This window comes from Quercus suber, unplaced genomic scaffold, assembly GCF_002906115.3.
Source record: "Quercus suber isolate HL8 unplaced genomic scaffold, Cork oak 2.0 scaffold_1257, whole genome shotgun sequence".
Lineage (NCBI taxonomy): Eukaryota > Viridiplantae > Streptophyta > Magnoliopsida > Fagales > Fagaceae > Quercus > Quercus suber.
In genome coordinates, this window is record NW_027070649.1 from 11,900 (window position 1) to 28,364 (window position 16,465).

The following is a 16,465-nucleotide window of genomic DNA, read 5'->3' on the forward strand; positions in this document are numbered from 1 at the left end:
TTAAAAGATCCACCTATGGACGGTCCTTCTATGATCATTTTTATTTCTCCTATCACACTTTATGGATAGTTAATCGTGTTGTCCTTATCCCTGGGAACAACTTTGTGCTTCTCCTTGTTATCACTTTTAGATTTGCTAGATTCCCCCTTCTTCACAAACTTCTGTAGCTTCCCCTTCTGAATGAGTTCTTCTATCTACTCCTTTAAGTCTTTGCAATCTTCAGTGTAATGGTCGTGGTCTTTATGGAAATGGTAGTATTTCTTCTTGCCACACACATTGGGTGATGAATGTTGCAGCCTTGGCCACTTAAGGTAATGCTCGTCCTTAATCTGTATTAAAATTTTGTCAACGGGCATAACCAAAGGGGTAAATTTTATCGTCTAAGGAGTTTTTTCGTCTCTTCACTTATTTCCATTAGTACCCTGATGGTCTCCCCTTTCTCTTTTACGTCCCCTTCGGTCTTCGCCTTTTCCTTCTCTCTCTCTGGGCTTCTCTTCGTCTTGTAAGTGCAACCACGAACTCTCTGGATTTCAATCCAGCCTTGAAGGTCATTAGCTGTATTTTGTCGCATGCTTCATCTATTTCTAGGATTTCTCTAGTGAAACACTTCACATATGACCTCAGGGTCTCCTTCTCCCCTTGCTTGATGGTGAGCAGATGGTCTGCAGGCCTTTTTGGGTATTGTCCACCAACAAAATGGCGTACAGAAGAATTTCCCAATTACTCGAAGTTGTCAATGGACGATGTTGGTAGCTTACTGAACCATACTCGCGCTGCTCCTTTGGAGTGGTGGGGAAGGAATGGCACAATATCTCGTCAAGGAGCTATTAATGACCCAGAGTTGTCTTGAAGGTGATGATGTGATGCAGTGGATTTTTCAGACCGTCAAATGATTTGAGCTGTGGGAGACGAAACTTTAAAGGTATGGGGCATTCCAGGACCCTCATTGTGAAAGGCGAATCTGTCCTCCTAACCATTCCATCTAAGTTTTGATATGTTTTCTCCCTTATCATACTTCTCAGCTCGTCCATCTCTCTTCTCATTTCTAAGGAGGTCTGAGTTCGCTTCCTCAAGGGTATTTGGTCGTTGGTGGTCATTCCTTCTATGGCTATCTTCATCATCATTCCAGTAAGTCCTGTAGCGATTATCTTCCTGCTGAAGTTGCAATCTCATCTCCTAGTTTTGTCTTGTAAGTTCCTCTATGCTGGCTATAAGTGTCTGGATTTGCAGGGCTAGTGCTATAGAATCTTAGGGCGTGCTGGACTCCATTTGGACTTTAAAGTTGAATAGAACTACACTTTCGAATCTAAGTACGAAATTGTCATCCCCATAGACAACGCCAAACTGATGATGCCAAGATCTTCAATTGATTAGGTTCATCCAGATAGGTGAGCACTAGCTCGTCTTCGTACCTGCAAGGATAAGAATAGAGTCCTCTCTAAGTGGACACTGGTGTGGTGCCGGCCATAGAGTCTCCGATGATAAAGTCAATGAATGGAATTGGCAGAGAGGGCTTGGTTGTGAGAGCTAAAATGAGTAGTAAAAGTATCAGTATTTTATGTGTATGTACCTTGTTTAGTTTTGAAATGCATATATATATATATATATATTTTCTTCTAGCTATTGTATCTTATTTATGGTGGCATAAGTGCCTCTTTTGTAACGCTTTTGGGCTCATTCAATGTGGGCTTTGATGGGTATCCCAATGGTCTTCTTGCTGATTTGTAACTATTCGTCCAGACAATGGCATTTACTAGGTCCTTCAACAATTATTAGTTTGAATTTAATTAGAAAACCTAATATGCTACACCTAAATAATAACTAGTGTACCTAAGTTTTACTCATAAATATAACAATGACAACAACAACAACATCATCATCATAATTACAAATTTTTGGGGTTAGTTATGATCCTTAACAAATTAGTTAGGATTGATCATATATATATTTAGGGAATGTCTTTACAAGTGTCTGTATTAGAATCATTCATAATAAAGTGACTAAACTTTACGCTGATCGTTAACCCACCGCAACCTTCCTCCTTTTCCCGAACTTAGGACTAGTTGTGACAAATAGATGACACTAAGCATAGACACAAGCGGATCTAAGTTATTATTTTATAATTAATGACATATCAATTTGTAAAGTTTATTCTTATAAAAAAAAAAAAAAAACTGTAAAGTTATTCTTTTTGAGTATTATACTTGTAGAAAGAACAAAAAGAACCTGAACATGTTAGCCTATACACATTCTTCTTTTTAGATTTTCGTGTTAGCTAGATTTTTTATGATGCATGTTATCATTATTTAAATGGTTTTTTCCTTCTTTCCTTCATTTTTATTCATTAGTGGGTCCTTTTCCGACTCTTATCCTCTTGATAAAGGGCAGCCAGTATGCATGTTGCAGAGTTAGAAGTGTTTTGCATAGCATTTTAGATAGAGGTGGGAGGGATGAGCATGGAGAAGGTCTAATATGAAGGTGGGATTTCTTCTTAAGATGATCATCTTTCTCTTCTTTCTCAGTAGATACCACACAATTGCTATTAGACCACACGTCTCAGGTATAAATAGATTGCATTTACTGCATTTGCATTGGTTTTTTCGGTTGTATATGCATTTAAGCCGAGCACTAAATTGATTAGTTTGCAGGTGCGAGGGGGTTGTGGGATCAGCATCAGGAATTGGAAAGGAAACATGTAAATGTGCATGAGCCAGTGTCTCAGTGGTTGTCTGAGGACTATTCTCTACCTCACAGAAGGCGACCTGTGCACAATAAGCTGGACACTTGAGTCATGCCCTTCTGTCTCTCTCTTCTGAGCGTTCTGTTATTCCTTGTAGTGAGTCACTTGGCTTTTAGTGTTGTTGATCTTTTATTACTGGCTTGAGGTTTGGTTTGACATGGGGAACCTTGGCTTCATTAGCATTTAGCACAGCCATGAGTAAAGTAATGCATAAATATTCCCCGTTTTTGCAATTTCAGTTAGTCGCTAACCCGTGCAATGCACGGGAACGCTACCAATTTTTAAAAATAAATATTATATCCATAATAAAGGGACATAAAATATCATTACTATCCCAAAAGATGAGCATCAACTATAATAGAACCATTAACTCGTATTATTCATTTTAGCCATCACTTTTTTTTTTTTCTGCAAAACTACTTACTCAAACAATTAAACTAAATATAAAACCAAGCTTGAGATAACCCAGAAAGTTAAATTAAATTTAAATACAAACAAAAAAGGAAAAAAACAAATTGTGCATCACATGAAGACAAGCATGTAGATAAGAAGGGGTTGTCATGTTATGGTCCACAGAATAAGAAGGCTTGTGCACCCAATAAGCACTACCTCAGCTGCTTATAACCATCTTAATTTCCTTGGGCCTTTGTCCTTCAAGAATATATAACTTCCAAATTGTCAACTTGTGATATGCTTTGCTTTAGAAAAAAACTTTGAAGTAAAGTTATATCCTTTGATAACTAAATATAAGAGTTTCATTCCTCTCTGTTTCAATTTAAAACCAGACTATGCATAAAAGTAGAAAGTTTTCCTTTGTTCCAATATGTCTTTAGTACCAAAATCACAAATCAATTAAAACCAAGCTGTATAACCATCTAACTACTAAACTTAACATCAACTTACCAACACAATTTTAAAGAACTACTTGATCAATATTTCAAATAAATTGAAACACAACTTTAAAGTGTTTTTTGTATCTTCTTCTTTTGTTGCTTCGTAGTAGTCCCTGAATATGTTCTTTTGTTTTCCTTGAGTACAGATGTTGGTGTGAGTTGCACATTGCTTTGGACATCAACTTTTTGAAATTTAGTACAATCACCACCTTGTTCAGTTGAAAAGTTGATGCTACATTCATTTGAAGTATCACTGATGTAAGCGTGGCAATAAAACAGGTTGAGGAATGTATTACAACATATACATCTTAAATATCATATTTGTAAGTAGCTGAGATTATAGTATTCCTCAAACTATAGTCATGCATATAATGTACAATTATTTGACAATTGACATGTGAAGTGTGACCATCATGCAGGACCAATCATTGAATAAAAATCATGTGATATATCTGGGTGAATTATGGCTATTTTGACTTCCCAAATTGGATTTGTTGTTATTTATGAATATTGCTATTTTTTCTGAATCTGTTTTTACCCTAAAAGGAAAAATTATATTGTATTTAGACACTACTATTTTAAGAGAATTCTGGAAATAGAATCTAGGCTCTGAATTTGGGAAGGAATATTAACAATAAATTAATAAAAGTACTTCAATTAACTGGGAAAAGAACATGAACAGTTCAATGGCAATTATGTTTAAAAGCAGAACTTTTAATATATATATATATATATATATATATATATATATATATATAAAGTAATGCTAGAGTTTTACTGTTAGCGGAAGAGCGTNTAAAATATGTGTCTTTTGGGCTAAATTACAAATAGATTGAGAGACCTAATGTGATTTGCAAAAAAAGAAATGCTGATCCCCAGGCCCTTTATAAGCGAGCCATGGCCTTTGCCCCAACCCACCTGATCTGGTGACTGGTGGCATAGGCTGAACTCATTTGTTCTTGGGTTTGTTTTAGTGTAACAAAATTTGAATCCACAATGTAGATTTGCTTTCTTTTAGGCTTGGTCGATTACGCTTATATAGACACAATTATTTTCATATAGGATTTTATTTCCATTCGATGTTAATGTACATGAGACAGTACCTGTGTAGTCCTCAAATCTAATAGGCTTGTGATGAAAAAACAAAAAGAAGAAGGAACTTGTGAGTTCTTCTATTATTCTAAAAAATTTCTCTCTCTTTTCCCCCAATAATATAATAATGATAAATTACTAAATGGAAGTAATTTTAATACTATAATAAATCTTCTCTTCTCTTCATTTTTGAAACACAAAGCTCAATTTTGAAGATTGTTGAAAAACAAGTTTTGATTAGACAATATAAACCCCAGAAAATTAGCAAGAACATAAATTAAAAGAGAAAGTTAAAACAAATAAATAAATAAAATCTAACAAAGCTATAGAATCATGCAAAGTATTGTCCTTAAAAGTTGATTCGTGTCACCGGAGTAGTACTTAGTGCAAATGACTCTCTTGGCCGAACAACCCCTAAGGATTAGATTATAGTAACAATTTTTGAGATGAACACACTTTCAATCATGAAGAGTCAATAACAACCATATATTGTCTTTCCTTAAACCTAAAAGCAAGAGCTGAAAATTATGTGAGAGAAGAAGAAAAAGAGTAAAGAAGGAGAGAGCAGACCAAAGAACTCAAGAAAAATAAGAGGTTTGCTATGGTTAAAAATAAGCCAAAGAAAAATAGACTAGTGGGTTTCTAACAGGCCAAAAGGCCAACGGTTACTATGCTCTTCTCTTTTTGGTTGAACATATTCAGATTGAAAGATTAGTGATTTAATGAACTCATCTTGTGGAATAATTGTGTAATGCTTAGTCACAGAATTTATTTTTTCTTAAATAAATAAATAAACTATATTCTTGGTTTACAATTTAGTCGAGTTCTATATTTGTTATGTAATCATCATCTAGGCTAAAAGTGTCATAAAATTAGTTTGGATAATTGTCATATGATAGTGAATTGGCCAGATCGTGAATTGCAATTTCAAACCCACTAAATAGAGTTTGGTTGAAACTTGAGAGGATTTTTCCAACAGTAAAGTGTGCTACTGAGCATGGAGAACTCTAGCTCTAATGGCCTGTTTGGATGTTTAAAAAAAAAGGGGGAGTAGAGTAGAGGGAGGGAGAGTAATCTAATTACCTTATTTGGAAGTTTTTTAAGGAAGGAGGGGGAGGGGTTTGGAGAGGTTTCAACTCCCTTTAGCCCCCCATTTTTAATTCCCCAAAATTGGAGAGATTTGGAGGGAGAGTAGAGTACATAAACTATTAACCAAGTAAATTACCTAATTTACCCTTATTATATTAACAAAATTACACAAGGGGAAGAGCTAATTACTCCCTTCCCCCTTACTAATTTTAAAAACATCCAAACAAGGTGGAGGGGAATCATTTTCCTCTACTCTCCTCCCCACTACTCCCTTCCCCTCTACTCCCCTCTACTCTCCTCCCTCTCTAAACTTCCAAACAAGCCATAAGAGACTAGCTAGGACCACTAGCAAGGTTGGCAATTTTTCGAGGTTTCACGTTTCTCACTTTCCCCTTTCGTTTGGATTTTTTGTAGTTCAAGAAAAATGGCAGCAGTACCAAACCCTTCCTAAATTTGGTTTAAGCTTAAATTTCTCTCCTAAATTTTTAAAAGTCTAACTTGGCCCCGAAATTTTTTAAGGCTACGAATTTATTCTTTTTGACTTTTTATCATTGAATTTAGAATAGGTTACCTTAGATTTTTAATGTGTTGCGGCAGTATTCTATCCGCAATAACGGATGTGGATTTCAGTTTATTCAATTTGTAAAATCTCTTATCATTGAATAAGAAATTTGTAGTATGAACCTGTCTACGTTAAAAAAAATTTATGTTTTAATTGGATGATAAGAACAATTATTATAGAGTGGAATTGTGGAAGCCATAGATTGAAATCCTATTAAATCTATAAAATTTAAATAAAAAAGTTAGACCAACCGATGAATTTATTTATTTATTTATTTATTTAGAGTTGAAAAGTAAATTTTAACCATAATTTTTATTTAGCCAGTTATATCAAACATAAATATGTTAAATGTATAGAATTTTGATATCAGGTGTGACAAGAACTAAATAGAAACTGTTTGAAGTTTCTATTCAATTCTTGAAATTTTAAAAATACGTAAGAACACGTTTTAGGAACACGTACACTTACATGATACGCCACTTAAGCACTTGTTTCATAAAATTAGGATTTGTAGAGATACATTGATTTAATATTTAAAAAATAGAACATATTCATGGTCCCTAAATCCTGATTTTGGGAGACCAAAATGTGTCTTAGGGGGCATTTGGTTCGCTTAATATTGCATTACACTGTAATTTTATATTATTGTAATTTACATTAATGTAATCTCAATACAAGAATATAATATTACATTATTTAAGAAAGTGATGAAATTAAAGTAACGTGATAGATTTTTTAATCTTAGATTATAATAATGTTAGAAAAAATAAAACGAACCAAACACCTTAATGTCACATCACCGTAATGTGCATCACATTAGGGGCGTTTGATTCGCTGTAATGTACTCTTGATATGATGCATATTATAAAGATGTGACATCATGATTTTTGGTTTATTTTTATTTTTTCTAAACATTACCATAATCTAAAATTACAAAATATATCACATCACTTTAATCTTATCACATTCCTAAACAATGTAATATTATATTTTTGTATTAATATTACATTAGTGTAATATTACAATAATGTAATATTGTGGTGTAATGTAACATCACGGTAAACTAAATGCCCCCTAAGGACACATCTTAGTGAACCAAATGCACCCTAAATAAAATATATTGCCAACTTTATAATTACAATGCACAAACAATGTCCAGCGCATATGCAATTGTTGCAATTATACCGACGATTACAACAAATTAAATGTATGTTTGGTAGACTGTAATAGACACTGTAATGTAATAGTTATTCCTATAATTTAATTATTCAGTAGTTTGGTTATGTTTTTATTATAAGGAATAATCATTCCTTATGAATATCTATTTTTTAAAATGATGAATAACTATTCATCTCTAAAAGGGATGTAATTGCTATTCCTTAATAGGTGTATTAATTTCTACAATTAATATATTTCTAAATAAACAAACTTTTCTTATGCACTTAACAATTATGAAAATAAAAAATCATAAAAAATAACTAATCTCTCTTTCAAATTTAATAAATATTATTTTTTAGGAAATATAATTGTGGGGCCAGGAAATCGTACAGCCATGGCCCACCCCAAGCCAGGCCCAAATGGCCCAATCCGAGGAAGGATGACTACCCAAGGCCAATTTGGGGAGCAAACTCTTCTTTGGATCCACGCCGAGGATCCCCTCGTCCTCGGCGTACTAAAGATAACTGTAGGGGAGGGGGGACAGACCCAGAGCAAGTTGTCACATCGGCACTTAATACGTTCACCTAACTCTTCTGGCCGCATTAATGGGGATGCAAGGGTGAACCACTTGAGCACGGATATGACCTCTGATGGGACAGGCAGCCAGAGGAGAGGCCAATGAACGATCAACAGAAGGAGGAAGATAGTAATATATAAGGGAGACAAGCAAAATGTAGTAAAGGAGAAAGGGGGGGAAGAAAGCCTCCTCGGCCACGGGCCGAGGAGTATTCTCCTATTGTAAATTGTTCTAAGTATTTCTTCAATAAAAGAGAAAGGCGTTCATGCTTCGTAAACGCCGGTCAGCGCCTAAACCTTCAACCCACTCTCTACAAATTCATTGTTCTGGGTTCGTTGGGCCTATAACCAATCTCTTTTGGGCTTAGGCAGCAAAAACTGACCCTACAATAATTATAAGAGTAAGATATTTCTTAAAATATATCTTAAGTTTGATTTAAAATGCTTTCATTCCATTGTCTTCAGGGTTCTATTATTTATTTATTTAAAGTTATTTTATATATTTAACATAAAATTTAATTTAAATAAAAACTTGATGGTTTCAATGATAAATTTTAAGATAATTTTATTATTCAATTTCAAACATTACTAATTTTTTTTTATTTGTTTTACATGCCTTTATCTATATCTATATATTACTAAAAACGAAAGCATAACATTTAATGTCGCTACACTTAAGTTGAGCCACATCAGCTGCCATGTCATTATCATTCTTTTTCCTGAATTTGTCCTACAATTTAAAATTAGTTTTCTTAAATTTAAAAATACTAATAAAAAGAAAATAATTTCCAACCCTTTGTGTTCCATGGTTACAATTTTAGATGGCAACATTTTGTGTTCCACGGTTACAATTTTAAACAATCCTTTGTGTTCTACAGATACAATCTCAAACGGCAACCTTTTAGCTTCTTAATGCTAGACTTTGGCTTTCTAACTCATTCATCTCTTCCTCTCCTCAAATTATATTAATACTAAAAAGCTGGATGATTCAATTTAGGTATCTCTAAATCCCAGTTGCTTTTGATCTCTATTCTTATGGCTGTCTGCATAATAGTTCAATGTAAGGATTAGATTAATATTATTGTTCTTTTTTGTTATTGTTTTTTTTCTTTTTTCTTTTTTAATTTTGTAACTACCTCTTTTGTGTTGTGGGTCATATATGAGTTTTTATGTATTTAGGTTGGGTATTTGTACTGATATATGATTGTTTGTTTCTATGTTTAAAATTGATTTTGTGGTTTTTATTTTTATTTTTTAATTTTTAAATGTTTGAGACAATAACATTATTGGTTTATATTGTGTAATCCGTGTGATAGAGTTTTAGTAGTATTCGTGTGATAGAGTTTTAGTAGTTAGAAAATTGAATGATAGAGTTTTAGTAGTATCCATGCCTGCAAAAATTCAATTGAATGATGAAATCTGTGCCTTCAAAAATTCAATTTGCTAAGGTATTTTAGTAATTAGCAAATTGAATTATAGAGTTTAAAATTCAATACCATACTCAAAACATGATACTTCTCCTTTTTCTTGGTCTCCTCATTTAAGTGAATCCCTCCTTCATCATTGAAATTGATTTAAAATTCCTTCTGTTAGCTTTGATTGTACTCTTGGCTATATCATAAAAGACTGTTTTTTTATATAATCTTTTTATGGTAATTATCGTTATTTTTGTTGTAGTTGAATCAAAATAAGATTGTGCTAGATTATGGTTGTCTGCATAATAGTTCAATGGAAGGATTAGATTAATATTATTGTTCTTTTTTATTGCTGTTTTTTCTTTTTTCTTTTTTAATTTTGTTACTACCTCTTTTGTGTTGTGGGTCATATATGATTTTTTATGTATTTAGGTTGAGTATTTGTACTGATATATGATTGTTTGTTTCTATGTTTAAAATTGATTTGGTGGTTTTTTTTTTTTAAAATGTTTGAGACGGAAACATTATTGGTTTATATTGTGTAATTTGTGTGATAGAGTTTTAGTAGTATCCGTGTGATAGAGTTTTAGTAGTTAGAAAATTGAATGATAGAATTTTAGTAGTATCCGTGCCTGCAAAAATTCAATTGAATGATGTAATCTGTGCTTGTAAAAATTCAATTTGCTAAGGTATTTTAGTAATTAGCAAATTGAATTATAGAGTTTAAAATTCAATACCATACTCAAAACATGACACTTCTCCTTTTTTCTTGTTCTCCTCATTTAAGTGAATCCCTCCTTCATCATTGAAATTGATTTAAAATTCCTTCTATTAGCTTTGATTGTACTCTTGGCTATATCATAAAAGACTGTTTTTTTATATAATCTTTTTATGGTAATTATCGTTATTTTTGTTGTATTTAAATCAAAATAAGATTATGCTAGATTTGCATAATTAGTAGTTGTTGCATTCTCATCATTATCACAAGTTTAAGATAGAGATTACCCTCATCAATATAGCTGTTGCATCTTCTTCATTGCCAAACTTGATCATCTTGACAAACCTTTTATTTATCTGATTGTACCACATGTATTTATTTATTTATGGATTTATTCTATTTGATTGTAAGATTTTTATGTCTTTTGATATAAATTAACAAGCTGCTATGCTAGCCAAACCGCTTGCTTCTTTATTTATTTATTAATCTTTTACTTTGCCTCCAACACTATTGTAATTGGATGTCTCTTTAATGGCATGTTCTATTTCCATCGCTATATATATATATATATATATATTNAAAAGTAAATGAAGATTTATGGATCTCCTAAGCCTGCAAGAACCAAATAGAAAATATTAATAAACCAGCCCATAACCATATCAAAGATTATCACTTATGTTGCATGCAGCACTAGAGCCTAACCTTGTTAGCAATATTGTTGGAAAGCCAGTCTAGTCCCTCGTACAGCCCTTCCCCTGAAGTGGCACATGTGCTCTGTATATACCTGAAATAGAACCCAAAGTAATGGCCCCAATCAGTGGATACCAAATTTCCTATGCATTGGGTAAAACATGTGAGAGAGAGAGAGAGGGAGTGTGTGTGTGGTGTGTGTTAATATACCAGTGGCGTTGACGGAGGGAATGAAGACCAAGCTTATCAGTTATTTCAGCAGCATTCATGGCATTTGGAAGATCCTGCTTGTTTGCAAATACAAGCAGCACAGCCTCCCTCAATTCATCCTAGGCATTCAACCAGCAATATTATTATGCAAGAGAAAATTTTAGACAAAACTCAGCGATGGTAAGTAAAATGAGCTATTGGCAGTAAGATGTACAAGGGGTATATATGTTATTAATACCAAAACAGTTGAATTAGAATACTGCAGAGACTATCAGTATTACAAAGCAATGTCAGCAATAAAATGATCCAACTAATTATGTGAACTGTTAATTATGTTTAATTGTGTTAGTTTCTAATAGGCTAGTAACACAAAAAAATCAATACCCTTTTCCAAGATCTAACTAAGCTAAAACATTACAGGTTCCACTCAGTTTATAACAAGATGGAGCCTTTAGTTACCTCATTCAACATCCGATGCAGCTCATCCCTAGCCTCAACCACACGGTCACGATCATTGCTATCAACCACAAAGATAAGCCCTTGAGTGTTTTGGAAGTAATGTCTCCACAAAGGTCGAATCTGTACATGCACCATACAAGACTAAGAAAATGGACAGACAATAGTGTCTAAGGGAAAGTATAGCTCTCAATAAATTTAACTTGGTGTATCACCAACAACACATAAATAACAATGGATCAACCATAAGCATGCCATTTTCAAAGTGTTAAGTACCTATGTTAACCAACTAATGCATAATACAAACATACAAACATTCAAGTATACACATGCCTAATTGCATATGCATGCACGTATACATATATATAATTGTGTGTATAGATTATGTCCACCACAACATGAATAGCTGTCCTCACATGGAATAAGGAAAAACTGAAAATACAATGTGGCATTCAATGTAGCTTATGAATATGTTATGTGCTGATGGAATAACTAATCAGCACAAGACCGTCAATAAGCACATAAATCACAAATGACTACACACACCTAACACAAAAACATACTTCCTCTTAAAACTAAGGAAGAAACTGAAAGACCAGGTGGCTCAAAATAATGTACATACATTATTTTTATGTTGCGTGCTAATGGACAAGCATCTAATTAGCACAAGGCCAGACATATGCACATAATAACAAACAGCAACTAAACACAAGTTATCAGATACTTGTCTGAAATGTCTGCCACAAGCTTAATAGCTTCTCCTTAAATAGACAAGGAAAAACTAAATCAGAAAGTCGCTAGTAGATGTAGCTTATGAATTTGTTGTGTGCTAATGGTTCAATATCTAGTTAGCACAAGACCGTCCACAAGCACTAAAGGAACTAGGTGCACATAACAGTTGCAGAAATATGATATAATTAACCATATTTTCCTGATTTCACATTTATGCTTAAAGTTTCAGTTGTTAAAATACTAAGACCACATACCTTGTCCTGGCCCCCGACATCCCAGACAGTGAAGCTGATGTTCTTGTATTCCACAGTCTCCACATTGAAACCTGAGTAAAATGCAAATTGTATCAATTGCAAAAATCTAATGCCAAGTAACAAAAAAATTTGGTAAAATCCAACTACCTCCAACTACAAACTAGCAGCACATCTATACAACCAAACAATTTTGAAAAAAATAGAAAAAGCATACCAATTGTAGGAATGGTGGTCACAATCTCTCCAAGCTTGAGCTTGTACAAAATGGTGGTCTTACCAGCCGCATCGAGACCCACCATTAGAATTCGCATCTCCTTCTTGGCAAAGAGCCGACTGAAAAGCTTGGTGAAAGACAGCCCCATCTTTTATCTCAAGCTGAATCCCAAAATTCTAAGTCAGATATCAAATTAATCTAACATAGATACACTCATACCTACCTACATACACATCACATAACTCCTGATTGTATCATACACACAATATTCAAATCCATGATTATAATGACTTCTACATCAACCTATATGGTTTAAAATGTCTTGTTTATCAACTCATAGTTATGATATGATTGGTTTTTCAAGCATTGACCTAAGAAACCTACATCAAATTAGCCCAACAGTCTACATATATCCCAGAAATAAATTTCCAAAGATCTAAAAGAAACAACTTTATCTCACAAATGAGATCATATACAATTCTCATTGACAAGACCCATCTAAAACACAAATATTTGCATCCATCAATAACCATATGCATCTTACACCATGAATCAGATCTATGAAAAGAAAAGATGACATTTTTAAAAAGACCCATTATTTATAAACGATAAAGATGACATTTTTATGGAAGACAGCCACTGATTCATGTTTTATCAACATTTTCTAAGAACACAAAACATGCTATGGAACAAAAATCCAAATGGGTTCCGACAAATTACATCTAAAAAGGTCCTAGATGTAACAGATCTATGAGAAACCTCAAAAGCAAAAAGGGATAAACGTTGTACAAAGCAAACACCCATATGGGTTTCTATCAAAAACATCAAATCTGCAATGTAAAATGCAAAAAGACCATAACTTTAACCAAAGCTTCATAAACAGTTTCAGATCTAAACCAAACTCAGATCCAGATTCATCCACATATATATATATATATATATATATATATATATATATAGAGAGAGAGAGAGAGAGAGAGTACATGGTGAATATGTGAGGTGGGTTTGGGCAGATCTGAGAGAAGCTGCCCTGAGAGAGAGAGAGAGAGAGAGAGAGAGAAATTGTAACGAAAATAATGGGGGAAGGCTGAGAATGGTTTAATATAAGGGGGTTGAGATAACGGCTCTTTTAACGGCGTCTCTTGTTTTGGTGGGGGCCAAACGTTTGCGTGACGTCTGTTAGGTTTTGGAGTGGAATATTGCCAGATCAGGAAAAGTGACGTGAATTTGGACCAAAACTATTAGCAACAAACTTTACAATATTTTTAACAAAGAAAGATGCTACGTCTACAATAATTTTACAATAAATCACAGGTGGTTAGTTGTTATTGGTTCAAATTTGAAACTAATACTAAGATTACTTTTTAGCCCTAACAATAATAACCAGTAACAACCTGCCACTTCGAATTTATTGTTAAAATATTGTAAAATTGTTGTAGACATATTATTTCTCTTTTAACAAAAGATAAAATTTTAGAAAGATGTGGTTATTAAAAGTTAAAACACGAGTTTATCTCTCCAATTACACTTTATTAATTTTAATATATATTTGAAAATTCAACTTAACTGTGAGTTTTATTAAAATGTTATTATGTGTGATATAATGTATTGAGTTTTAAGTAAAAAGTTGATGTAGTAATCTCTTATTGGGTAGTGTAAAATATAGGTTTTACACCTCTTTACCAAATTCGAATTCTTTTAACAATAGTTAAGTTAGTAAGCTCTCACTCATTCTTATCTAGATCTAAAAGTGAAATCATTTTTTTACTTACGACTAATTATTTGTCACTTCAACACGTGTGAAATTTGTTATGAAATTTTGTGTATATAAATGTTCTTTTGTGATGAAAAAGAGGATTGTCACCATTTGAAATGAATATCTATACTACTATTTAAGTGTTTTTCCGGATTTGGATTCCTACCTCTTTATGCCCAAAATACAATCAGATTTACATGTTTAGAAAGTTTAAATAATAGGATTAGACATATAAAATTACTAATTTTAAAACTCCTAAATTTTAGATAAGTTTTTTAAAAAAACAATTTACCAACAAACAGTCTATCTTTTAAAAAAGAGTTACATACTTTTTTTTTTCTCTTCAACATATCTACTTTCACGTTCCCACCAACTTTATACCCATAATAACAAGAAGTTGCTTTATTCTTCATATTTCTCCATATGTATCATATTTTCTCTTTCTTTTTCAAATTCTAAAAAAATAAATCCAATCCTGCATATCTATTCCTATGTTCCCCATAGTTTTAAAAATCGAAATTGTAAAAAAAACTAAAAATAAGTCCGGTTTTTTATTTTTACCTGTTGAACTATTGATTTTTTCATTTTTACCAGACTAATTTCCAATTCAGTCCAATTTTTAAAACCGTGACATTTCCACTAATTTCAAAAGAAGATAATCACTAAAAATGTATGAACATATACTTTTTTAAAATAAAATTTCATTATATTGTTTTCTCTTTTCCTTTGATTTTCACTTTGTCTCTTTTTCTCTAATTATTCTACCACCTTTGTAAAAGTAGGCACTACATCTTTAAATCTCTCATATTACAAATCTCTTTCATTTTAATTTTGTTCATTTTTTTAAGCTAGTCTCATGCCACTCTTGAGTGAGCAAATGTGTAAATTTTGAATTAGGATAAATAAATTATAACACTAAACCCCCTTCCCCCCTCCAAAAAAGTCTCATTGCACACTTGAAGTGCATGAGATGAGGCTAGTATTTTATAATTTAAATCAAAATTTACAAAATTTGAAAGTGTAAATAGTTTTTTATTTCAAATTTTAAATGATGTGATAATTTGTACATTGTTAAATCCCACAAATAAACTCTTAAATGTAAAATAAATTAAGAGTAATTAATAGGTGTTTTGTGACGTAGTATTCTCTCCTCTTACATTCATGATAAATCTTACTAATTAACTTCATGGTGAGATCCACATGTGTGAGAGGAGGGAGCCCCATTTCACCATGCTCCGAAAACACTTAATAATTTTCCATGAGAAATTTGGGAAAGACTTCCTTCCCATTGGGTGATCACTTACTTATTGAAATTGTGGGTCTCATGTCTACCTGTAGTCTGATCTTGCCATATTAGTAGCAATTTTTTTCACAACTTGTATGATCTTGCCACATCCTAGTGTCTTCACAATTTTTGCACAGGTTTATGATTGGTGTAATATCATTCTCATATAAATTCATTACAAGTACTACTTTTATTGTATAGCATTCACAACTTACAATCTTAATAAATTTTGAAAAAATATATTATGAAATATTTTGTATCAAAAAACTTATATTTAAGGCTTAATAAGGTTATAAAATAAATAATTTCTTCTTTGTTTGTTTGTTTTTTTAATTTTCTATTTATGTCAAAAACCTAAAATCTTTATAGTTAACCTTAAATTAATCCTTTAACTATTAAGAAAGTTCAATTTGGTCTTTCAAATATTAATTATATCAATTAAGTCTTTCAACTTTCAAAATTAGATTAATTTCATCCTTGGATTTTCTTTTCCTTTAAATTTAACAAAATTAATGGTTGAAATTGATTTGATTTTGAAAATTTTACATTTTCTTAATAACCTCTTTAACATGTGTTCCATTTATCACATGAATTGATTTGTTAAAATTAAATTGGAAGGAGATCC

General features: G+C 32.4%; 1 protein-coding gene and 1 non-coding gene across 2 annotated transcripts; one reads left to right on the top strand and one right to left on the bottom strand.

Annotated features, from left to right (window-relative positions):
- The first annotated feature begins 2,201 nt into the window (after positions 1-2,201).
- On the top strand, positions 2,202-4,103 carry LOC112030370 (uncharacterized). The gene is made up of 3 exons (XR_010627484.1): positions 2,202-2,560; positions 2,649-2,836; positions 3,780-4,103. It is a non-coding gene; the product is annotated as an uncharacterized LOC112030370 (transcript).
- A 6,717-nt stretch (positions 4,104-10,820) lies between these two features.
- On the bottom strand, positions 10,821-13,886 carry LOC112030373 (ADP-ribosylation factor 2). The gene is made up of 7 exons (XM_065769661.1): positions 13,783-13,886; positions 12,800-12,960; positions 12,586-12,656; positions 11,603-11,722; positions 11,144-11,262; positions 10,946-11,027; positions 10,821-10,855 (listed from the first exon to the last, which is right to left on the bottom strand). Exons 2-7 carry the CDS (start codon positions 12,945-12,947, stop codon positions 10,850-10,852), a joined length of 546 nt encoding a protein of 181 aa, XP_065625733.1. The 5' UTR covers positions 12,948-12,960; positions 13,783-13,886; the 3' UTR covers positions 10,821-10,849.
- Between the last annotated feature and the right edge of the window lie 2,579 nt (positions 13,887-16,465).